Source organism: Podarcis erhardii (genome assembly GCF_964252035.2).
Source record: "Podarcis erhardii genome assembly, chromosome: 17".
Lineage (NCBI taxonomy): Eukaryota > Metazoa > Chordata > Lepidosauria > Squamata > Lacertidae > Podarcis > Podarcis erhardii.
Window position 1 is genome coordinate 5,729,447 of NC_138515.1, and position 25,492 is coordinate 5,754,938.

The 25,492-nt window shown below is 45.9% G+C and overlaps 2 protein-coding genes across 6 annotated transcripts; both read left to right on the forward strand.

Annotated features, from left to right (window-relative positions):
* The first annotated feature begins 1,799 nt into the window (after nt 1-1,799).
* LOC309332269 (olfactory receptor 1B1-like) lies at nt 1,800-24,568 on the forward strand. Of its 5 annotated transcripts, XM_081845340.1 has the most exons (4): nt 1,800-2,656; nt 4,456-4,553; nt 21,049-23,197; nt 24,501-24,568. In XM_081845340.1, the coding sequence occupies exons 2-3, from the start codon at nt 4,541-4,543 to the stop codon at nt 21,987-21,989; spliced, it is 954 nt and encodes a 317-aa protein (XP_081701466.1). In that variant the 5' UTR covers nt 1,800-2,656; nt 4,456-4,540; the 3' UTR covers nt 21,990-23,197; nt 24,501-24,568. The 5 variants fall into 5 exon arrangements, with proteins under 5 accessions (XP_081701466.1, XP_081701465.1, XP_081701464.1 ...); XM_081845339.1 differs by lacking the exon at nt 1,800-2,656 and having other exon boundaries at nt 4,020-4,553; XM_081845338.1 differs by lacking the exons at nt 1,800-2,656; nt 4,456-4,553 and adding an exon at nt 20,172-20,568 and having other exon boundaries at nt 20,714-23,197.
* Nucleotides 4,586-7,123, forward strand: LOC309332347 (olfactory receptor 1f45-like). The gene has a single exon (XM_081845500.1). The coding sequence runs from the start codon at nt 5,402-5,404 to the stop codon at nt 6,392-6,394; it is 993 nt and encodes a 330-aa protein (XP_081701626.1). The 5' UTR covers nt 4,586-5,401; the 3' UTR covers nt 6,395-7,123.
* Nucleotides 24,569-25,492: the final 924 nt, after the last annotated feature.

Sequence of the window (25,492 nt, forward strand, 5' to 3'; positions counted from 1 at the left end):
TAAATTTTAGCAAGCTTGACTGGGGTCATGTACCACCTGTACATCATTTTCATAATATTCTCTCTTAAGGCATTACATGCCGTAAATTTAATTCCAGTGGTCCATAACTGTTCCCAGTCAGCAAACATAATGTTATGTCCAACATCCTGTGCCCATTTGATCATAGCAGATTTTACTGTTTCATCCACAGTATTCCATTTCAACAGCAAGTTATACATTCTTGATAATATCTTAGCATTGGGTTCTAACAGTTCAGTTTCTAATTTTGATTTTTCCACCTAGAAGCCAATCTTTTTATCTAAGTTATAGGCCCTTGTCCCCCATATATATCTCCCCCACACACACCTTGTTCCTGATGTAGATCTTCATGCCCCTCCCTGCAGTGGGGGCATTTCATGGTTCAGCTCAGGTGCCAAAATGTCTTAGCCCTGCCCTGCCTGACATAGGCAGAAGTGTTTCAGTATAAAGTGTTGTAAATTTAAACAGGGAAAACAGGTAGAGAAAAACGGGACTCCACATCACCATCTGGTGGCACAATGTTATTTCGCACATGTTGTTGTTGTTGTTTAGTCGTTTAGTCGTGTCCAACTCTTCGTGACCCCATGGACCAGAGCACGCCAAGCACTTCTGTCTTCCACTGCCTCCCGCAGTTTGGTCAAACTCATGCTGGTAGCTTCAAGAACACTGTCCAACCATCTCGTCCTCTGTCGTTCCCTTCTCCTTGTGCCCTCCATCTTTCCCAACACCAGGGTCTTTTCCAGGGAGTCTTCTCTTCTCATGAGGTGGCCAAAGTATTGGAGCCTCAGCTTCAGGATCTGTCCTTCCAGTGAGCACTCAGGGCTGATTTCCTTAAGAATGGAGTGGTTTGATCTTCTTGCAGTCCATGGGACTCTCAAGAGTCTCCTCCAGCACCATAATTCAAAAGCATCAATTCTTCAGCAATCAGCCTTCTTTATGGTCCAACTTTCACTTCCATACATAACTACTGGGAAAACCATAGCTTTTACTATACGGACCTTTGTTGGCAAGGTGATATCTCTACTTTTTAAGATGCTGTCTAGGTTTGTCATTGCTTTTCTCCCAAGAAGCAGACGTCTTTTAATTTCGTGGCTGCTGTCACCATCTGCAGTGATCATGGAGCCCAAGAAAGTAAAATCTCTCACTGCCTCCATTTCTTCCCCTTCTATTTGCCAGGAGGTGATGCCAGTGGCCATGATCTTCGTTTTTTTGATGTTGAGTTTCAAACCATATTTTGCGCTCTCCTCTTTCACCCTCAATAAAAGGTTCTTTAATTCCTCCTCACTTTCTGCCATCAAGGTTGTGTCATCTGCATATCTGAGGTTGTTGATATTTCTTCCAGCAATCTTAATTCCGGCTAGGGATTCATCCAGCCCAGCCTTTCGCATGATGAATTCTGCATATAAATTAAATAAGCAGGGAGACAATATACAGCCTTGTCGTACTCCTTTCCCAATTTTGAACCAATCAGTTGTTCCATATCCAGTTCTAACTGTAGCTTCTTGTCCCACATGAGGTGATCAGGCACTCCCATTTCTTTAAGAACTTGCCATAGTTTGCTGTGGTCAACACAGTCAAAGGCTTTTGCATAGTCAATGAAGCAGAAGTACGGTAGATGTCTTTCTGGAACTCTCTAGCTTTCTCCATAATCCAGCACATGTTTGCAATTTGGTCTCTGGTTCCCCTGCCTCTTCTAAATCCAGCTTGCACTTCTGGGAGTTCTCAGTCCACATACTGCTTGAGCCTTCCTTGTAAAAATTTAAGCATATCCTTGCTAGCGTGTGAAATGAGTGCAATTGTGTGGTAGCTGGAGCATTCTTTGGCACTGCCCTTCTTTGGGATTGGGATGTAGACTGATCTTCTCCAATCCTCTGGCCACTGCTGAGTTTTCCAAACTTGCTGGCATATTGAGTGTAGCACCTTAACAGCATCATCTTTTAAAATTTTAAATAGTTCAACTGGAATACCATCACTTCCACTGGCCTTGTTATTTGCAGTGCTTTCTAAGGCCCATTTGACTTCACTCTCCAGGATGTCTGGCTCAAGGTCAGCAACCACACTACCTGGGGTGTACGAGCCATCCATATCTTTCTGGTATAATTCCTCTGTGTATTCTTGCCACCTCTTCTTGATGTCTTCTGCTTCTGTTAGGTCCTTACCACTTTTGTCCTTTATTATGGTAATCTTTGTACGAAATGTTCCTTTCATATCGCACATACAACACATATAAATTGCTTTTTCGTTACCAGTCTAGCTGAATCCATAGAGGTTAAAAAGCAAGGTCGGTTGTAGTCTGTTGCAATCTTTGGTGGCCTGATTTCATGTAAACAGATATGATACAATCCAGTTTATGGGGGGAAACATAAGCTGGTGAAAGGGTGGAATTTTTATACTTGATATATAGAACACGATTGCGAAGTTTTTAGAGTTGAAGAGCTGCTATTCTCAAGTGGCTTGTGAGAGATCTCAACAGGCTCCCAATGCAAATCCTTTAACCAGACCCTTCCTGTTTCTTATCAGAACTTAGAGATACTTAAGCAAAGCAGTTCTGTTGGGTTTTGTTCCATTTTACCCAGTGCTTTTGTTCAAGCCTGAAGATCAAGTTGGCGAGGAGTTAAGAGCATCCAAACAGAGGCAGGTAAGGATGGGTTTAGCTACTATCTTGAGGCATGCTACAGTCTCTGATGCCCCATTAACTTTTAACACAATGTCTGTAAGTGTGCTAGGCACCCTTTATTTAGACCTTCATCAGCTGGATGAGACAGAATGTGAGTCTGTGGTGGGACTGAATTTGTCTGGCCCAGACCAAGGCAAGGCAAGGAAGCCCTTCTGATGCAAGATCAGCCCAGCACAAAAGTTTGGCGAGAAAATGCTTGTGTGTGTGTTCCTATAGGCATGAGCAACAGAGATCTGTGAATGGAAAGCCTGTGGATATGTTGTGCACAAGGATGTAAAATGTGGACATTTGATATATGGAAGCACAAAATAGGTAAAGTGATTGTGGGACAGTAGAAGACCTCTAATATGTGCTGCAGCTTGATTGCTCACCTTCACATCCTAAGCTTGTTATTGTGAATTATACTGCCCGATTTTGCGGGGGGAGGTGGGGCAAGTGTTTACCGCAGTCTTCCACCTCTTTGGGTGCTTTCAGACAAGGGCTTAACTTGCAAATGGGTCCTTGAAACATTACAACAATGTGGTGTGTCCTCTGCAAAAAAAAAAAACACCTTTGCATGCATGAGGAACGCTGATCCTACAATAAACAGCCATCAGGAAGTCCCCTTCATTGTTTGCACTGGAGCAGACTAATAGATTGCTTCCAGAAAACCTGTTTATTAATTTGCAGGGAGATTAGATGATAATGGGCATTTAATTATCATTCATTCTGATTTGTGTGCAGAGATACTGCGTGATACTTTAAAGCAAGTGTTAGCTAGGGTTGCCACCCATCCCTTAAAAAGTGTGTCTTTTTCTTTTCGTTTTTGAGAAAAGTGTCCCCTGTCCTGTTTGGACTTTAAACAGAACTACTTTTTCTTCACATATTCAAGCTCCTCCTCAGAATTGCATGGGCAGAGGGTGGGTCTGGTGGAAGGAGGGGAGCAAGAATTTGAATGGGAGCTTGTGCAGGCAGAAAGAGTGGGTCCATTAGGGAGTGAGAGCGAGAGTTATTATGGGAAGAGGGTGGGCTACTTAATCCACACTTTCAGAAGCCACCTGAAAACTGAAACATAGCCATTCTTCAAATTTCGTGCTTCTCCAAACTTTGCATTGTGGCTCTTCAGTCAAGTGATGTGTACAAAAATGAATTTACTAGGCAAAGTGCTCATTAAAAAATGCATATATTACCAAAAAGAACATACAAAATTGCCTTACAATTTGCTTTGTAAAAGCATTCATATAAAATATGCAAACTGGGGGGAAATTGCACTAAAATCCTCATGAATTATCACACAGACATAAAATAAAAAGCACACTGGATGTAGGAATGTGCAGAATTGAATTTAAGATTACAGGAACCAAAGGAACCAAAATGGACATGTTCACACATCCCTACATCCAGTTCAATATCCATGAAACTGTGATCAGACGATGATGTGATCTTACTAGATGTGATAACAGCAAACCCATATTTTAGAACATAGCTCACCACCACCAAAAAATATGTCCAGTCTGTATCCCTCTCTCTCTCCCTCCCATCTTCTGTCTATATATCTGCTACTGCACTTGACGTCTAGTAAGATGCACAGGGCTAAATGATTATCTGCTATCCACTTCCCCCCACTCAGTCATTCGCTCTCTATACTTCATTCACATGTGCCCTGTGGTCCCTGAATCTGTCAGATTCTTCTTTGATCAGTTATTGCCTTGGTTTTCCATGACATCATCAGGTTGCAAAAGTTAATGCATGCCATGTGAATATATTACTTTGTTCCACAGATTCACGATCACAACAAATACTCTTAAATTGACTCACTGGGGGCAATCTCGGCCCGAGATCTTGGGACACTGCTGCCAGTGAGAGATGACTGGGCAAGGTAAACCAATGGCTTTACTCAATATAATGCATCTTTATGTGTTGAAAGCACATTAAAGGCAGCCCTGCACCATTTTTTCATTTTTTAATAATTATTTTAAAAAATTAACAATTGGGAAATGCACCAGGTCATCACATGCTTGTCGCGTGTTGTTTCTTGTTCCATCCTATGAAAACTGTGAAGGTGGAGCCACAAACGAATAGGTGTGTTGAAACAATGAGTGTGACTGGTGGTCATTAGCCAGATATAATGCAACAAAACTGGAGAATCATTGTAAGCAGGAAAGGATAGTTCAGAGCAGGAGTGGATAACCTGCGTCCTTCAGATGTTGAACTTCAACTTCCATCATCCCTGACCGTTGGCTGTGCTACCTGGGGCAGGTGAGAGTTGAGGTCCAACAACAGTTGGAAGACAACAAGTCCCCCATCTCTAGTTTAGGAGGAGATGACCTTTATCAATATCCAAACAACTGAATGAGGGGGGGAAATGACCACCTAGTATTTAACGGTAGCTATGCCAGAATATTTATTAAGCAAAAATATTTGATTCTTTATATGGTATCATATTTAGAAATGTTGACAGCACTTTATTGTTGATATGAAATGGTGGGCAGTCTCCAAAGGATTTGATAGTATTTGGTAGCTGACAGTTTGTTAATGGCATTCCGCATTTTCCACCTGATAAAACCACAAAAGAAAAAGACTGCTCAGCAAGTGTAGAAAGGCCAAAATTCACATACTGAGAGTTCAACTTCAGAATCTGCGTTCCAAAATTTGCAATCTTAACCACTGAACCATCCCTTTCAGTGTTGTGTTAGATGGGTCTTCCTTTAGGCAGGAAGCTATGCTATGAAGCCCTTTGGCTCATGCCAGCTGTGTGGTGTGTTACTCTCTGCAGATCCCATGGACTGTGAGAATGGCACAGACATCGTTGAGTTTGTCCTTCTGGGTTTTTCCGCCCAGCCTAAAGAGCAGCCACTCTTGTTCCTAATCTTTCTGCTGATGTATGGAGCAGGACTTCTGGGCAACATCATGATGATCATTCTCATCTCTCTGGATGCCCGACTCCAGACTCCCATGTATTTCTTGCTTCGGAGCCTCTCTGTGGTGGATGTGGGCTTCCTATCAGTCACTGTGCCTCAGATGTTGGCTCACATCATCTCCTCTTCCAAGACTATCCCTTTCTACTGCTGCATGGCTCAGTTCTTTTTCTTCTACGTGTTTGGCGTGACTGACCTTCTGATAGTGAGCGTCATGGCTCTGGATCGCTATGTTGCAATTTGCAATCCACTACACTACACTACGGTAATGAACCAGAAGGTCTGTGGACACCTGGTCGCTGGCTGCTGGATTGTTTCCACCCTCCACTCCATGCTCCATGCCAGCCTCCTCCTGCGTCTCAGTTATCGTGGGGACAACCACTTGTTCCATTACTTTTGTGACCATCAGCCCCTCCTGCAGCTGTCCTGCTCAGACACCAGCATCAATGAAGCCGTCATCTTCTTTGAAGGTGTCATCGTCGTTCTTGGACCTTTTGTGTTAATCATCCTCACCTACGTCCGCATTGTGGTAGCTGTGATGAAGTTATCTTCTTCGGGGAGGCGCAAAGCTTTCTCCACCTGTGGCTCCCACCTCACCATGGTGACCCTCTTCTATGGAGCTATCATTGCTGTCTACTTTCTGCCAACATCCAGCTACTCATCCCAGCGAGGGGCTGTCTTTGCTGTGGTGTACACTGTCATCACCCCAATGTCCAACCCTTACATCTACAGCCTCAGGAACAAAGATGTCAAGGAAGCTCTGTGGGATCTCCTGGGGAAGAGGGTCTTTTTTCAACAGTAATCGTGAAAGGTTGGTTAACAGGCTATGATGTACTGAATCCTATTCAGATGTGGATGTCTAAAGGGAATAATGGGACCTTGTTCTGCGTAAGTTAGTTTGTTCATTCAGATATTTGTATTTCCCCTCTCTTCTTTTTTTATAATAATTTTTATTAAATTTTCAATTTTTCAATTTCAAATAAACATTTTACAAACTTTAAAATATCCAGTGATTTCCCTTCTTCTCTTTCCATGGTTCATTCTATGTAGCCTTCATCCTGGCATATTTTACTGTAACCGTTCAGATCAGTTTTCTACTTTTACATCCATCAAAAATTATTTATTCTGTTGAATTTATCTTCATGCTGCCAGCATTTTCAGATGTATACAGTTATTTTCCATATATTCAATAAATGTTTTCCAGTCTTCTTGAAACATATGCTCTTCTTGCTCTCTTAGTCTATATGTTAAATCTGCAAGTTGTGCATATTCTGTCAAATTTAAGTTGCCAATCCTCTTTAGTTGGGACCTCACTCACTTTCCATTTGGGAGCTAATAAAACACGGGCCGTAGTTGTTGCACACATAAATAACCTTTCTTCGACACCTGAGAATTTCAGTATGGATTATCCCCAACAAAAAGGACTCTGATTTTTGGGGATAAAATAGTTTTGAATGTTTTTTTCCAATTCATCATAAATCATTTCCGAATACACTTTTACCTTTTTACATGTCCACCACATGTGGAAGAATTTATTCCACCTCTCTTCTAGCCTGGGACAATAGTGAAGGAACAGTTGTCATGCAGCGATAAAGCATATATTTTGCATGCAAAATGTTCCAGACTCCATTCCTGACAACTCCAGATATAACGAGGAAAGATTCCACTCTGAAATCCTAGAGAGCTGCTGTCAGGCAGTGAATATAATTAGTGAGCATTGTGGGCTAATAGTCTGACTTAATATAAAGCAGTTTTCTAGAAGGCAGCAGACAACAATAATCTAAATTCCCCTGAACTAGGAATAGCTAAAATGGTGCCCTCCAGATGTTGTTGGAATCCAGCTCCCATCATCCCTGAGCATTGGCTGTGCTGGCTGGGTCTAATGGGAGTTTTGAAGGCACCATGTTGACTATCCCAGCCTAAACTAAATATAGTGGTACCTCGGATTAAGAACTTAATTCGTTCTGGAGGTCCATTCTTAACCTGAAACTGTTCTTAACCTGACTTTAGCTTTAACTTTAGCTAATGGGGCCTCCCGCACAATAACTAAAATGAGCTAAACCCGGTACTTTCTTGAGGTACATCCCTAGATGCATACAGTAGTGGTTGTATCTTATCATCCCAATCATTGGGATTTTCTGCGGTATAGGCTTTAATCATTCTCATTAGGGTTCCATTAAATCTTTCAACTAATCCATTAGTTTCAGGGTGGTAAGGTGTTGATGTTAAATGCTTAATACCACACACTTCCCATACTCTTTTCGTTAGTCTTGATGTGAAAGAAGAACCCAAGTCAGTGACTATTCCACTGGCAAAGCCCAATCTACTCATATACAGTGGGGCCCCGCAAGACGGAAAACCCACTAGACAAAAGCGTTTTCCGTTTTGGAGGTGCTTCGCAAAACGAATTTCCTATGGGCTTGCTTCGCAAGATGAAAATGTCTTGCGAGTTCCTGCGGGGTTTTTTTCCTTCCCCCCCCCCTTTTTCTAAGCCGCTAAGCCGCTTATCAGCTGATCCGCTAAACCGCTTATCAGCTGATCCGCTAAACCGCTAAGCCACTAATAGCGCTAAGCCGCTAAGCCGCTAATGGGCTTGCTTCGCAAGACGAAAAAACCGCAAGACGAAGAGACTCGCGGAACGGATTCTTTTCGTCTTGCAAGGCACCACTGTAGTTAATTAAAGCGGTTGCCACCATTTCCGTTTCAATGTTTCGCAACGGAATGGCTTCTGGATATTTGGTTGCGTAATCCACTGTGGTGAGGATGTATCTGTATCCCCGCCTTCTGGCTCTAGGCAAGGGCCCTATCAGGTCCAGCCCTAACCGTTGAAAAGGGGTTGATATGATAGGCAAGGGGCACAATTTGGCTTTTGTTTTGTCTTGACCGGTGTCTCTTTTCTGACATATGTCACAAGCTTGACAGTATTGTTTTATTTGTTTCCCCATGCCTGGCCAATAAAAATTCTGAGCCACTCTCCGTTTTGTACGTGTAATACCATATGCGCTCCAAATACACTATTGTGAGCGTGCTGCAGGATTTGGCACCGGTATTCATGTGGGATTACTGTCTTCTCACTTCTTCACCCCCCCACCCCCCCGCGGATGGCGGGGCAAGGACTTCTCGATATACAGTGGTGCCCCGCAAGACGGAAAACCCGCTAGTAAAAAGGGTTTTCCGTTTTGGAGGTGCTTCGCAAAATGAATTTCCTATGGGCTTGCTTCGCAAGACGAAAATGTCTTGCGAGTTCCTGCGGGGTTTTTTTTCTCTCCCCCCCCCCTTTTTCTAAGCCACTAAGCCGCTTATCTGCTTATCCGATAAGCCGATAAGCCGCTAAAAGCCGCTAATAGCGCTAATTTGCTAAGCTGTCAATGGGCTTGCTTCACAAGACGAAAAAACCGCTAGACGAAGAGACTCGCGGAACGGATTAATTTCGTCTTGCGAGGCACCACTGTAAAAGGTCTTCCTTGAACAAAAACGTTCTGGGCACTCAGGAGTTAACGGCCTCTCCTACTCGGCTGCCTCAAAGTACATTTGTAACTCAGTATCTTCTTTTTGCTTTTCAGCAAAACTTGGGGTTTGACTTTTAGTCAAAGGAAACAAAAAGGTGGCTTTTCTTTCCTCACACAGATTATCCCTGTTAAGTTGTGGGTTGACATAGCCGACGACACAGCGATTTCTCCAACTAGCTCTTTATTTCATAAGCTGGAATAGAACTGACTGCAAACAGCTCAGCCGGCCTGCTTTTATAGGCAGCCGGCTGTCAACATTGTAACAACAACAGCCCAGAGTTCCCGCCTAAAATAACTGACGCGGACCTGAGGGAAAACTATCTACAGACCTGATTGAAAACTATATACAGTATCCCCCTGCTGGCCCAGGGTGAAACTTCACTACATAACACCCCTCCCCACCGAGATAAGGCGTTAGTTACAATCGTAATGGTTTCCTTATATACAGCACTATGCGTAATGGTTCAATTAGGCACAAAAGCATATTGGTTACATTTCCCATACTTAGACCAACAGTGATACATGTCCAACAACATAGTCCTTTAAATAAGTTGGGCGCTTGGGAACTCTGCCAGACCGCCGGGGACTGGTAGCCAAGTCCGGAGGGCCACACAGTTCTTGCTGAGGCTGTGGTGCGACCCTAGGTGGCGTTGGAACCAAATCCCCTGGATCCGCTGCTGTGGGTGGAGCCTCCGCAAGTGGAGTGGTCTGAGTCTGTGGTAAGTCTGGCAGACCCTCTGAAGCGGCTTGGTTCGGCTCCACGCTGGCAGTTTGCGAGGGAGGTGTAGGTGGGGCCTCGCCATCTGTACGTGTCTCTTCTGGAGCCGCAAGCGCAGTTGGGGGCACCTCGGTAGTGTCCAAGTCCCCAACCCTGCGCCTAAGCTGGTCTATGTGCCGTCGCCACAAGCGTCCGTCTTCGAGTGCCACCTGGTACGAGCGAGGTCCCGTGACTCCCACTACTGTGGCTGGCACCCAAGGAATGTCCCCCACATAGTTCCGGGCAAAGACCTGGTTTCCTGGGACAAATGACCGTGGCGCGTTGGCACAGCCTGGGGGTTCAGCCACGGCAAAGTCCGGGTGTAGCCGGTCGAGTGGTGACCTGAGGCGGCGGCCCATAAGCAGTTCAGCAGGACTCCTCCCTGTGGCCGCATGAGGGGTGATGTGTTGCACGAACAAGTATTCGGCGACCCGCTCATGCCAGTCTCCCCGGTCCAGGCGCGCCAGTGCCTCTTTTGTCGAGCGCACCATTCTTTCCGCTTGCCCGTTGCTGGATGGATGAAAGGGTGCCGTTAGGGCATGGCGGATGCCCAGTCCCAAAAGATACCGCTCAAACGTGCCTGACGTGAACTGTGGTCCGTTGTCAGAGACAAGGACATCAGGACACCCATGCGTTGCAAACAGGCCTCGCAGCACCCGGATGACAGCTTCGGTAGTGGTGGAGGGCATCAGGGCGACCTCCAGCCATTTGGAATAGGCGTCCACCACTACCATAAAGGTCCGGCCGTGAAAGGGGCCAGCCAGATCGATGTGCACCCTCGACCAGGGTGTCTTTGGCGTCTCCCAGGTGTGTCCCTTAGCTGCCGGTGGTGCAGGCCTCGACTCTTGGCACGCTTGACAGGCGGACACCCAGGCAGTGATGGCATCGTCCATATTAGGCCACCAGACATAACACCGAGCCAATGCCTTCATTTTGACAATTCCCGGGTGGCCAACGTGCAGAGCCTCCAGGACGCGCTGACGGAGTCCCTGGGGAATCACGACGCGGTCTCCCCACAGCAGACAGCCGCGATGAGCTGAGAGTTCATGTTGTCTGGTTGCGAAGGGCTGGAACTCTGATGCAAAAGGCCCTTGTGGCCACCCCCTCCACACCCAGTTGAGCACCCGGCTGATGGTGCGATCCTGGGCAGACGCGGAGGCCACAGTGGCAGCTGATACAGGCGCTGCCGGAAGATCCTCAATCAGAAGGAGCGATGAAGCTGGAGCCGGGTCTTCCACAAATGCTGGAAGAGGGCAACGGCTGAGGGCGTCGGCATGGCCCATCGATTTCCCCGGGCGATGGATGAGCCGGTAGTGGTAGGCAGCCAGGAAAACAGTCCATCGCAGCATGCGTGGCGAGAGGACCGGTGGAGTTGGACGATCACCGGCGAGGAGGCCCAGGAGTGGCTTGTGGTCAGTGATGAGGTCAAAAGTCCTGCCATAGAGGTATTCATGGAACCTCTTCACTCCAGCCACAAGTGCCAATGCCTCCTTGTCGAGCTGGCTGTAATTCCGTTCCGTCAGAGATAGTGTCCTGGAAAAGTAGGCGAGCGGTGCTTCTCTTCCATCTGGAAAACGGTGACTAAGGACAGCACCGATGCCAAAAGGTGAGGCGTCGCAGGCAAGGACCAGCGGCCTGGATTCACTGTACTGTACCAGCACACTGTCTGATGAAAGGAGAGCCTTAACCGCGTTGAAGGCCGCCGTCTCCCGATGACCCCAGGCCCAAGGCGTCTTTGTACTAAGGAGTCGGTGAAGAGGCTCAGCCACTGTGGCTTTGTGGGGCAGGAACATGTTATAAAAGTTCAGCAGCCCCAGGAATGCCTGCAACTCCGTCTTGTTCTTTGGGGTGGGGGCCTGCTGGATAGCGCGGATCTTGGATGTGGTTGGGTGAAGGCCGGAGGCATCGATAAGATAGCCCAGGAACTCTACCTGTGGAACGGCGATCTGGCACTTCTCCCTCTTTACCTTGAGCCCGGCCTCTTGGAACCTGGTCAGCACGGCACGGAGGCGCTCGAACAGCTGCTGGTGTGAGTCTGCAGACACCAAGACGTCATCAAAATATGGTACCACGCCCGGAAGCCCTTGCAGGAGACGCTCCATAAGGCTTTGGAAGATGCCAGGAGCCACACTCACCCCGAACTGCAACCGGCGGCAACGGAATGCCCCCCGGTGGGTGACGATCGTCTGGGCTTCAGCAGTGGCATCATCGACTGGCAGTTGTTGATAGGCTTGGGCAAGGTCCAGCTTAGCGAAGACCTTACCCTCACCCAGGGAATGCAGCAGGTGTTGGACAACAGGAACCGGATAAGCGTGCTGCTGAAGTGCCTTGTTGATCGTGCACTTGTAGTCAGCGCAGATTCTCACCGACCCATCTGGCTTGACAGGCGTGACGATGGGGGTTTCCCACTTGGCGTGGTCAACCGGCTCCAAAACTCCTTGGGCGATCAGTTTGTCCAGTTGTTCGTCCACCTTAGCCTTGAGAGCAAAGGGAACCCGGCGTGGCTTTAGCTTGATGGGGGCGACTTGTGGATCAAGGCTAAAGGAGATGGGCGTACCTGTATATTGCCCCAAGGTGCCGTCAAAAACCTCGGCAAAGTCTTTGACCAGACCCTCAGTCTCTGCGTTAGAGATGCAGTTGATGCCGGTGACTTCCAGGCCGAGGGCATCAAACCAGTCTAGCCCTAGGAGGCTTGGCCGCTGACCTTCGACCACCACCAACCGGAGCAGGCCCGAAAAATCCTTGAAGGCAATCCGGAACCGGCCAACGCCTACCACGGGAATGTCGTTTCCCTGGTAGTCTCTCAGGTGTACGCGGTGAGAGTCGAGTTGCCTTTTGGACACTCTGGGTACCAGTCTTTTGATGGTGCTCCACGACACGATGGACAGGGCAGACCCGGTGTCGATCTCCATGTCACATGGAGCTCCTTCAATGAGCACCATGACGTTCAGCTTGCGTCGCGTAGGAGAGTCGGTTTGGCCAATCGTGGTTCCAGACGGGCAGCGGCAGTTGGTGAGAGCGAAACAACTTTCCTTGGCAGACTGGAGGGAAGGCTTGGACTTGCGAGTCGATGAAGGGGGGGTGTCAGACGGAGCCGATCGGCAGACCTTAGCGATGTGGCCCCTTCTGGAACACTTCCTACAGATGGCGTCTCTGAATCGACACTTGGCACGGGAATGGTTGCCTCCGCAGCCGGCACATTCCGGTTGGCCCTTGGACTTCTGTTGGAACTTCCTGTGCTCCCGCTTTGTCTGGTGCACGTCATCGCCTTCACTGGAGGATGCCTCATCACTGCTGGCCTCTTCATGATGCACCGGAACTGGCTCCCTAGCAAGACGCGGGCTGCTGCACTTGCGGATCTCCTGGGCGGAGCGTTCAGCAGCTTCTGAGGCCACAGCCTCCTCAATGGCTTTCTGCAGCGTGAGGTCTGGCTTGGCGAGGAGACGCCGTTGCAGATGGATGTCCCGGACCCCGCAGACGATTCGATCCATCAGGGCATCGTCTAAGTCTCGGAACTCACAGTGCATTGCAGCCTGTCGCAGGGCGGTGGTGTAGTTGTTGATTGACTCCCCCTCTGCCTGGTTCCGGTGGTAGAACGCATGGCGGGCAGCAATCTTGGACGGCTTTGGTGCTTAGTGGTTGCGGAGCTTCTCTTGGATCGTGTCCCATGGTGTTGCCTGGACTGCTTCGGGCGCAACCAATGCTCGGGCCGTCTCAAACACCTCAGGCCCACAGAGGCTGAGGAATAGGCCCCGCTTCCGATCCTTTGATACTGCTGTCAGCTCGTTGGCTTGGAGGTAGCAGTCGAACCGAGCGAGGTAGGAATCCCATGATTCAGAGGCTGGCGCAAACGGCGGTAGAGGCACAAGTGAAGCCATGATTCCGATGCCGGCGTGAAGGGCGATGGATGGAACACAGTGCTCTAGCCAGAACAGTCAGCTCTGAATTGGTTCTGTCCAGTGATTTCGCTCAGTGATTTCGCTCTGTGATTCAGCTCAGTGATTCAGCTCAGTTCAGAGGCTGGCCGCATCTGGCTGTGCTCTGATGTCCATCCATCCCACCTTCGTCGCCAGTGTTAAGTTGTGGGTTGACATAGCCGACGACACAGCGATTTCTCCAACTAGCTCTTTATTTCATAAGCTGGAATAGAACTGACTGCAAACAGCTCAGCCGGCCTGCTTTTATAGGCAGCCGGCTGTCAACATTGTAACAACAACAGCCCAGAGTTCCCGCCTAAAATAACTGACGCGGACCTGAGGGAAAACTATCTACAGACCTGATTGAAAACTATATACAGTATCCCCCTGCTGGCCCAGGGTGAAACTTCACTACATAACAATCCCCTTGCTGTCCTTCAGCATTGTCTGACTCTGCTACTGTATCCACCCCCTCAGGATTAGGTGACTATAGGCTCCCGTTTGCTCTGGTAACTATGAAAGCACTCTGCACATGTTCTAAAATGTCCCAACCAATGAGCACAGAGGTGGGAATTTCTTCCGAAAGGGCTACCTGCCACTTCCCTGCACAGTTTTTGAACCTGACATCTATTTCCGCCACCTTTAGGATCTCTGCTTGTTTAGAAATGCCTTTTAATTTTATTAATTTTCCTGGAATTATGGCTTCATCCCTGATTATCTCCAGGTGGACTATAATGACTTGTGAACCCATGTCCTTTACCCCGAGCTATCTTTTTCCATGTACAGTGGTGCCTCGCAAGACGAAATTAATCCGTTCCGTGAGGCTCTTCGTATAGCGGTTTTTTCGTCTTGCGAAGCAAGCCCATTGACACCTTAGCGGATTAGCGCTATTAGCGGTTTAGCGGCTTTTAGCGGATCAGCTGTTAAGCGGCTTAGGGCTTAGGAAAAGGGGGGGAAAGGGGGGAAACCCCGCAGGAACTCGCAAGACATTTTCGTCTTGCAAAGCAAGCCCATAGGAAATTCATTTTGCAAAGCGCCTCCAAAACAGAAAACCCTTTCGTCTAGCGGGTTTTCTGTCTTGCGAGGCATTCGTCTTGCGGGGCACCACTGTATCCAGATATACTCTCCAGCTTTCTTTAACAAGAGATTATCTTGTTGAATTGCATAACAGTGCAGGACTTTGGCGTCTACTACCTCAGCAGGCTCAGGCCTAGCTGGCATGTCAGTTCCCTTGACAACCTGACTAGTCTGGCCCTGCTCCACAGGCCGGATACAATATGTCTGTTTCTGTGTGGTGCTACCAATAGACGTTTCTTTTCCTCTTTTACAATCAAAACTTTTATGACCTAATTTTCCACATCTCCAGCATGAAATGTCTTTGGGTCCTACATAACTTGTTTTATTGACTTTTCCCTCAGAAAACTCTGTATGGATGTGTGCCTTCTCATGTTGGCTTTTTGAAGAGGAGCTACTTCTCTTATCAGTTCCTGAGGTAATCTTTCCTTGGGTTTGCTGAAATTTATTATTGTTTGTTTCCCAATATCTCCCACCAAATCTTGGCCCATCAAATCTGTGGGCCATTTCATTTATTTTATCAGCTAAACCAGCCGCTTCATCTATTGTCTTGGGGTTCCTTTCCTTTATCAGGTACAGTGGTGCCCCGCAAGATGAATGGCTCGCAAGATGAAAAACTCGCTAGACGAAAGAGTTTTCCATTTTTTGAGTCGTTCCGCAAGACGAATTTCCCTATGGGTTTGCTTCGCAAGACGAAACGTCTTGCGAGTTCTTGCGAGTTTGTTTCCTTTTTCTTAAAGCCGCTAAGCCACTAAGCCGTTAATAGCCGCTAAGCCACTAATAGCCGTGCTTCGCAAGACGAAAAAACCGCTAGACGAAGAGACTCGCGGAACGGATTAATTTCGTCTTGCGAGGCACCACTGTACTTCAATTGGCCATTTATTGTGCCATAAAATTGCTCCAACACTATCACTTCCCTAATCTTTGGTACTGCGTCTGCATTCTCTTGCTCTAACCATCTTGTGAGGCAAGTTTTTATCTTTGCACCCATCTGCACATAGGTTTCCTCCCTCACCTTTGTCACACTTCTAATTTTTTTTCTCAACTGCTCTGTGGTAATCCCAAAGCAAGTGTATATTAACTGCCTGTACACCTCATAATTTTGGGATTGTTCCTCAGTCATTTGTGCATATATTTCAGCTAGAGGACCACTTATCCTAGCTCTCAAGATCATCATTTTATCTTCCTCTCTCACTTGAAAATCGTGACAGGCTCTCTCAAAGGATACTAAAAATGCTTCTGGGCTATCCTTATGCCTAAACTCAGGAAAGCGTTTTAAATCTATCTTCATTTGATTCTGCCCATCGGTGTTATTACTATTATTTTGATTTTCCAATCATACCATTAATTCCAACCGTCTCATCTCTAACTGAAACCACTGCTATTCCCTTTCCTGCTCAGCCCTCAATTTTTCTTTTTCCAATTCTTGTTCAGTTGTATTTTTCTCAAGCTCTAATTTCAAGTTATATTCTTGTACAATTTTCCACTTTTCAAAATCCTCTGAGAACTGTGGAACTTCTACTTCAGGTGGGGTTTTAGTCATCTCTTCTATTCTCATTTCCTCCCCCTGGGGATTCCCATTCTCTTCCCCAGAGCTTTCATGTGGGTTTTCTTTCATAGGGTGCTTGGTCTTCTTGGGGGGGCATTATGGGTGAGTTCGTATTTTGCACTAATTAATTAAATAGGAGAATTTTACTCTCAACACTGTTCCTCCCGGCTTGGCTTTTCAATACCCTGGTCCCCAAAGTATAGCTTTAGGTTTTTGCCTCTAACCTTTCAAGCTTACTTCCACTGACCCTGAGCCTAAGCCTCTGCCAGAACAGTCTTCTTGTGCTGGTCCCGTGGGTTAACCGTGAGGCGAGGTCCGAGTTCGAAGGTGCAGTATGGAGGCAGTCCATCAAAGCTGAAGCTGGGCACAGGGCAGGGAGTCGGGTGAGGTCAGGAGCTCCAGCAAGAAAGCAGGACAGGGTTCAGGCAGGAACTGGCTACCAACAATGTTGCTCCAGCAACCTGGGACTGGGACTGGCTGGATTTTACAGTGGTGCCCCGCAAGAGGAATGCCTCGCAAGATGGAAAACCCGCTAGACGAAAGGGTTTTCCGTTTTGGAGGTGCTTCGCAAAACGAATTTCCTATGGGCTTGCTTCTCAAGACGAAAATGTATTGCGAGTTCCTGCGGGGGTTTTTTCCTTTCCCCCCTTTTTCTAAGCCGCTAAGCCGCTTATCAGCTGATCCGCTAAGCCGCTAATAGCGCTAATCCGCTAAGATGTCAAAGGGCTTGCTTTGCAAGACGAAAAAACCGCAAGACGAAGAGACTCGCGGAACGGATTCTTTTCGTCTTGCGAGGCACCACTGTATCTGCCCCGAGGCATAGGGCGGCCCAGGTCCACTGGCCTGGAGGCGAACACTCCTCCTGCGGGAACTTATTTCCCTCCGCCTCTCTGCCCTGAGCCTCTGCAGCTCAGGAGAGGCTGGAGGGTTACCGGACCCAGAGGCAACCTCAGCTTCCCCTGATGGGACTGAGAGTGGAGCACCTGCAGACAATGGGTCCTCCATCCCCTCAGGAGCCAGAGCAGACTCAGCTGGTGTCTGCACCTGAGCATCCAGCACAGGTGAGGACCCTTCAGGCTCATGCCCCAGCCCCGGCCCAGCTGGTTCTGGAGGTGGGGAATCCTGTGCAGGCTGGGATTCCTCAGGTCCAGCACCCGAGTCCAAATCCCAGGCCATCACACTTCTGAGATCTCTTGCTCTTATAGTGATCTCGGCTTCGCAGCAATCTGGGGCTTACCTCAATCACACCCTCGGCCCAGGTAATCACTTCACCGATTTACCCTTCCCCTCTCCAGGTGTATTGCTTCCCCTCACAGACTCTTAGACTTAGCGAATCCCGCCACTGCCGCCACTTTTCTGTGGCGATCACACAGGGTCCCCAGACGTTTCACCGTCTATTGATCCCTGCGCCACCACTTTATTTCTCGCTGCCACTACCCAGGCCCTACCTGGTAACCCTACCTGGTAAAATACTGAGTCCAGTCAGGGTTAAATTGGAACATAAACTTCTGTTTATTTATTGCAGTTTAACAAGCGTGTGGTTTCTTAAACAGTCTCAGTCAGTTACAATAATGGGGTGCCTATCCAGGCCTATATGTTCCGCTACCTGCTCTCACTCACTAAACCACCTCTCAGATATTTACTTGTCTTCCTAGCTCCTAACTGTTCCTGACTCAGTTTATTTTGCTACACTCACTCAACCTACCCACAAACTCTATCCCAATTGACTCCCACTCCAACCAACCACCCAACAAACTCTCCCTTCATCCCTCCCAGAGCTGGTTTAATAGTCCCTCTGACTCCACCCCCCTGGGTTCTGATTGGGTAACCTGTTTAACTATTTCACCTCCAGCACTCTCATATGTTACCGTCACAGCAGGAAAGAGATGTTATCTGATTTGGACTTCCGGGTTAGCACGATCTGGAAATGGCGGATTCCCTCCGAGCTGCGGAGGGAATCGGCTTCATTGAGGACGGGTCTTGCCGCGCCGGCGACGCGGGGACCCTTAGAAACCGCAGGCGCTGAAGCCTGCGGACGGGAAGACTCGGTGGGCGCCTTAAGCACCCCCCCTGACCCTCGAAAAAGGGTACGGAGGGCGGTGTGGCGCTGAGAGTCGATCGACACCTCGGTGGAGCGGAGCCGCGAGCCACGACCGGAGAGCGCTGACTTTCTCCCTGGAAATTTGGACTGAAAGAATTAACCCGTGAGTAAATGGAATTTGGCTTTAAGAAATTTTTCCTTTGAATTGGAGACGATCGGAGGGTGTGCTAAAAGGGAGTCCGCACCCCCCCTAACTACGGACAATTTTAAAGCAAAGCTCAGAGAACTAAGGCGGAAAAGATACACTTATACATTATAAAAGAAACTTCTTCCACGATTTAACAAAGGAAGTGTTGTGCTGGAGAGTGAGGAGAAAACCTTTTTTTTCCTCTTTTTTTTCTCTTTTTTTTTTGCGAAACCCCCCCTCCCCCCGGGACCAGGGAGAATCCCGTGTTTAAGTCTGGTGCAGAAAAACAAGCTGTCAAAAGAACTGTTAAATGGACAGATTGAAAATTTGTTAACTGATATCTCTCTGAACTAAAAGTTAAATTGTAACAAAGTGGTTGGAGACTCGATAGAAAGAAATAAAAATGATTTGGACTGTTGGAAAAAGTTTACAAAGTAACCAGAATCCCTCTAGGGGGATTCCAAAGCTACTACAATGGCGGCAGATGGAAAACTACAGGCAGAGATAAACAGGATGTTTTATCTTGTGGGAATACTGCAAGAGCAGAGTCTGAGTATGAACAAACAATTAATGACCTTGACTTCAGGAACAAGCAACTCTGCTGAAAGCATGAAGGAACTGACAGGAAAGGAATCTGCAGCCGAAACAGAAAAGATACATCAAGAATTGGAGGAAAGAGAGCAAGGAGAGGAGAAAGAACAATTGAAATATACCAACAAAAAGTCCATAATGGTGGAACGCAAGGGAAAAGACTATTGGATTATCTGGATTACAACACTGCAAAAGATGTTAAGGATGAAGGAGGGGGCCCCTGAAGTATCTGCAACACAGGAACTTGAAGGATATAAGAAATATGATTGGGGCTATCCTTTTGATTATGAAAGACTGGTTGACCTTTGGCAGCAGTTCCTATCAAGCATCTATGAGGGAAGAAAAACTGGAGTGATGAAGAATGGATTCTTTCGAGATTCGAGGACCGATATAAGAGACTTCCAACAGAATCGACGGAGAGGAACTGAAAGGGACTTAAAGGCTCTCGACGTGAGGAATCCGGGCTGAAAATGATGGTTGATTTTTATTTGAAAAGGGATCAGAACCTGGGAAGGGGGGAGGGGGAAATATCTTTATTATTGCTATTTAGTTACAGAAGGGTAAGAACGATGATAAATTTTGGGTTGGGTGAATAGGGTCTATATTTAAAAATGGGAAATCGAGGGAAGGGAATCTACGCCGACCTTAGGGAAAAATTTAAATGTTTATAAGAACTGGGGACAAGAGAAATCGGGCTAATTATGAAGAGATATATTTTAAAATATCAATTATAGGTTAAGAAGAAGAAACTAAAATTTGCTGAACGAATTATGGGAATAGGGAGGTATGAAGAGGGGGTGGGGGGGAGTCCGGGGAACAAGGTTAAGAAAATAAGGTGTTGTGATGATATTTGTTTTGTTTTTGTTGTAACTTTTGTGTCTGTGTTTTGTAACGTGTGTTTGTCTCTAAAAAATGTGAAAACCCAATAAAAATTATTATTAAAAAAAAAAAGAGATGTTATCTGATTTGTAGATCCTGGCAGCTGGGGGCTCGGATGTGGACTGGGTGTGAAAAGGCTATCAGGCAATTTACAACTCAAGAGCCTGGTATATGTCAGAAAAATCTGGGAACAAAGAAGCAGTCTTTTGATCTCAAGGTCCTTTGAGCATAAACAAACTTCAGCTGTGCTGGTCTCCTGATAATCAGCAGATATAGTCCCATCATACAGCCATTGGTAATTGGTAATTAACCTAAAGAAATGATTGGTCCCTAAACCCCTTCTCCACGTGGGATTCTCAAGGATAAAGCTTTGGGGAATTCAGATGAAAACTGCAGAACATCTTACCCTGGCATTTGCTGCCAGAAGCAAAGACATTTTGACTACTCGTTGTGTTTTGAACTATTGGATTTTGTGAGTATGTTTTAGTTAGTTATATTTTATAATGTTTTCTATTTTCTGTTTGTAACCTTCCAAGAAATGTGCAAGCTTTTACTTTCTGAGTGGCTTTTTCAATAAACTTGGAAAAGGACTTTTACCTTTTGTGTCTTTTGCCCAGAGAAGCTAAACTGGTGCCTGACCCCTTGGTACATCTATCTGTTGGATTTCTGTCTGTGTCATGGTACAGTGACACAGGACTGGGCAACCCAGTAAATAACAAAGGGGGGTTCTCCTCCTTGGACCCCATTCGAGGGTGCCCAGGAAAGGAGGTGGTGGCAGCTTACCGTTTGGCTTGTGACTTGCAACACCTTGCGACCTCTCCCTCTCCCTGCCAGGTCCTTCCAGCATTTGGAGGACAGGTTGGGGTGGATAGCCCGTGCAATTACTACACAGGTAGTTATGCTATGAAGCCCTTTGGCTCATGCCAGCTGTGTGGTGTGTTTCTCTCCGCAGGTCCCATGGACTGTGAGAATGGCACAGACATCGTTGAGTTTGTCCTTCTGGGTTTTTCCGCCCATCCTAAAGAACAGCCACTCTTGTTCCTAATCTTTCTGCTGATGTATGGAGCAGGACTTCTGGGCAACATCATGATGATCATTCTCATCTCTCTGGATGCCCGACTCCAGACTCCCATGTATTTCTTGCTTCGGAGCCTCTCTGTGGTGGATGTGGGCTTCCTATCAGTCACTGTGCCTCAGATGTTGGCTCACATCATCTCCTCTTCCAAGACTATCCCTTTCTACTGCTGCATGGCTCAGTTCTTCTTCTTCTGCGTGTTTGGCGTGACTGACCTTCTGATAGTGAGCGTCATGGCTCTGGATCGCTATGTTGCAATTTGCAATCCACTACACTACACTACGGTAATGAACCAGAAGGTCTGTGGACACCTGGTCGCTGGCTGCTGGATTGTTTCTACCCTCCACTCCATGCTCCATGCCAGCCTCCTCCTGCGTCTCAGTTATCGTGGGGACAACCACTTGTTCCATTACTTTTGTGACCATCAGCCCCTCCTGCAGCTGTCCTGCTCAGACACCAGCGTCAATGAAGCCCTCATCGTCTTTGAAGGTTCCGTCATCCTTCTTGGACCTTGTGTATTAATCTTCCTCACCTATGTCCGCATTGTGGTAGCTGTGATGAAGTTATCTTCGGGGAGGCGCAAAGCTTTCTCCACCTGTGGCTCCCACCTCACCATGGTGACCCTCTTCTATGGAGCTATCATTGCTGCCTACTTTCTGCCAAAATCCAGCTACTCATCGCATCGAGGGGCTGTCTTTGCTGTGGTGTACACTGTCATCACCCCAATGTCCAACCCTTACATCTACAGCCTCAGGAACAAAGATGTCAAGGAAGCTCTGTGGGGTCTCCTGGGAAAGAGGGTCTTTTTTCAACAGTAATCGTGAGAGGTTGGTTAACAGGCATCTCATGTTGCCACTGTATCAGCTTTGATGTACTGAATCCAATTCAGACGTGTATGGCTAAAGGGAATAATGGAACCTTGTTCAACGTACGAACGTTCATTCAAATATTTGTATTCCACCTCTCTTCTTCTTTTTATTTTTTATTAAATTTTCAATTTTTCAATTTCAAATAAACATTTTACAAACTTTAAAATATCCAGTGATTTCTCTTCTTCTCTTTCCATGGTTCATTCTATGTATCCTACATCCTGGTATATTTTGCTGTAAGCTTTCAGATCAGTTTTCCACTTTTACATCCATCAAAAATTATTTACTCTGTTGAATTTATCTTCATGCTGCCAGCGTTTTCAGCTGTATACAGTTATTTTCAATATATTCAATAAATGTATTCCAGTCTTCTAGAAACATATGTTCTTCTTGCTCTCTTATTTGATATGTTAAATCTGCAAGTTGTGCATATTCTGTCAACTTAAGTTGCCAATCCTCTTTAGCTGGGACCTCACTCACTTTCCATTTGGGAGCTAATAAAACACGATCTGTAGTTGTTGCACACATAAATAACCTTTTTCCAACACCTGGGAATTTCAGGTTGGATTATCCCCAACAAAAAGGACTCTGGTTTTTGTGGGATAGTAGTTTTGAACATTTTTTCCCAATTCATTATAAATCATTTCCCAATACACTTTTACCTTTTTACATGTCCACCACTTGTGGAAGATTGTATTCTACCTCTCTGGGACAATACTGAAGGAACAGCTGTCATGCAGCGATAAAGCATATATTTTGCATGCAAAATGTTCCAGACTCCATTCCTGACAACTCCAAATATAACAAGGAAAGATTCCACTCTGAAATGCTAGAGAGCAGCTGTCAGGCAGTGAATATAATTAGTGAGCATTGTGGGCTAATAGTCTGACTTAATATAAAGCAGTTTTCTAGAAGGCAGCAGACAACAATAATCTAAATTCCCCTGAACTAGGAATAGCTAAGATGGTGCTCTCCAGATGTTGTTGGAATCCAGCTCCCATCATCCCTGAGCATTGGCTGTGCTGGCTGGGTCTAATGGGAGTTTTGAAGGCACCATGTTGACTATCCCAGCCTAAACTAAATATAGTGGTACCTCGGTTTTTGAACGTAATCCATTCTGGAAGACTGTTCGACTTCTGAAATGTTCAAAAACTGAGGTGGCTCTCACCAGTGGAGGCCAAGGCACGTAAGAGACTTAACATGGAAGCCTACTGGCCTAAATATTGGGAAATAATTGAAAAAATCGGAGACAATTGGAGGTTGCTGAGCTTGGAAAAATTAAAAAACAAGGTGCGAGATTGGTTGCACTATGCTCAAATCCAGGAGGTTTTTAAAGTGGACAAAAAGATTGGATTCCAGGTGGAAAAATCGAAATTAGAGACAGAATTGTTAGAGCCAAAAAATAAACTACTTTCGAGAATGTATAACTTGCTGCTTAAATGGAATACACAGGATGAGACAGTCAAATCCGCCATGATAAAATGGGCGCAGGACTTGGGGCACAACATTATGTTTGAAGACTGGGAAAGGTTATGGAACACCGGAATGAAATTTACGGCATGTAGTGCCTTGAAGGAAAATATTATGAAAATGATATACCGGTGGTACATGACCCCAGTCAAACTTGCTAAGATATATCACCTGTCTGACAATAAATGTTGGAAATGTAAAGAGGCGGAAGGGACATTCTTTCACCTCTGGTGGACTTGCCCGAAAGTGAAGGCCTTTTGGGAGATGATTCATAATGAACTAAAAAAGGTACTTAGACTTACCTAAGAAACCGGAGGCCTTTCTTCTGGGCATTGTGGACCAGAGAGTACTTAAGAAAGATAGAACTTTTTTTATGTATGCTACCACAGCAGCAAGGATCCTGATTGCTAAGCATTGGAAGACACAAGATTTACCCACGCTGGAGGAATGGCAGACGCAGTTGATGGACTATATGGAACTGGCTGAAATGACTGGCAGAATCCGAGACTTGGGAGAAGAAACAATCGAGGAGGACTGGGAAAAATTTAAAGACTATTTGAAAAAACACTATAAGTTGTATGAATGTTAAAAAATGCACTTTTTAGGAAATTCTAGCTTCAGCAATTGTAAATTAATGAAATGGAAATTAAGGTACAAGAAGTCAGAGGTGGAATAATGAAATAACTTTATTATGTTTAAGATAAAACATATAAGATTTGGGTTACAACACTTTGGAAACTAGGTAACATGATAAAATGAAAGATACAATAAGTTTTGAAATAAGTTAACAAATTGCTGATGTTTTGTATCACAGAGAACGCAGGGTTAGGAAGATGCGGGGAAGTCCATTAGATTTGCTGAAAAAAAGATCACGGAAATTCGCAACTTCTCTATATTATTTCCTATATTTGTCTTTTATTCTTTTTTTCTGTATTATATAAATTCAATAAAAATATTATAAAAAAAAAAATGAAATGTTCAAAAACTGAGTTGTAAAGGGCTGGATGCAGGTTCAATTAAGAAAATTGAAAAACACGCAGCAGAAGCTGTTCAACTTCCAAGGTGTGTTCGAAAACAAGCATTTACTTCCGCGTTTTCGGCGTTCGAAAACTGAAACGTTCAGCTTCCCGAGACACTCAAAAAACGAAGTTCCACTGTAGCTCACAGACACTTGCTCTCTCGCATACCTTGTACAACTAAAAAACTAACATCAGCCAAAGTTAAGCATTTCTTACTTCCATAGATTTCAAGGAGATAAATTTAAGAGCCCATGCTGAACTCCAACAATGCTAAAAGGTTCTACACTTAGGAAAGAAGAACCAGCTGCACAAATATAAGATGGGGGACACCTGGCTTATTGGCAGTACCTGTGAAAACGATCTTGGGGTCTTAGTAGACCACAAGCTTAACAAGAGTCAACAGTGTGATGCACCCTTTTAAATGTGTTTGGGGGAGCAATTATTGGTTTGTTTTTGTCCTTGTTTTTATTATGTCTTGTGTGTGGTTTTTATCTTGTATATTTTATGTTGCAAACCGCCCTTAGATCTACAGATGAAGGGCAGTACACAAATTAATAAATAACAAGAACAAGAACGACAACAATAATGTGAGTGGTGGAATTTGAAAAAACAAGCAAAGGAAGAACAGACTGTAAAGTGCGAACATGGCAAGGAGAAAGAAGGGGGGGGAGGAAGGTATTATAATGCCAGCAGATCTAAGGAATATCCAAATACCCTTGAGCCTGATTATAGTAGGTGTACAGCAGAATGAAGAAAACAGCCGCAGGTCAAAGCGAGGTGGAAGAAAGGATCTCTGAATAAAAAAAATAAAAAAACCAGTAACAATAAAGGTGTAGAAGAAAAACAATTAAAACAGATAGTGATGGCAGCAAAGAAGGGGGCCACAGAGGAAACTTTGAATGAAAGAGGCAAGAGATAAGGACAAACTGGATTGAACAGAGAATGAAACTTATAACTTATAGA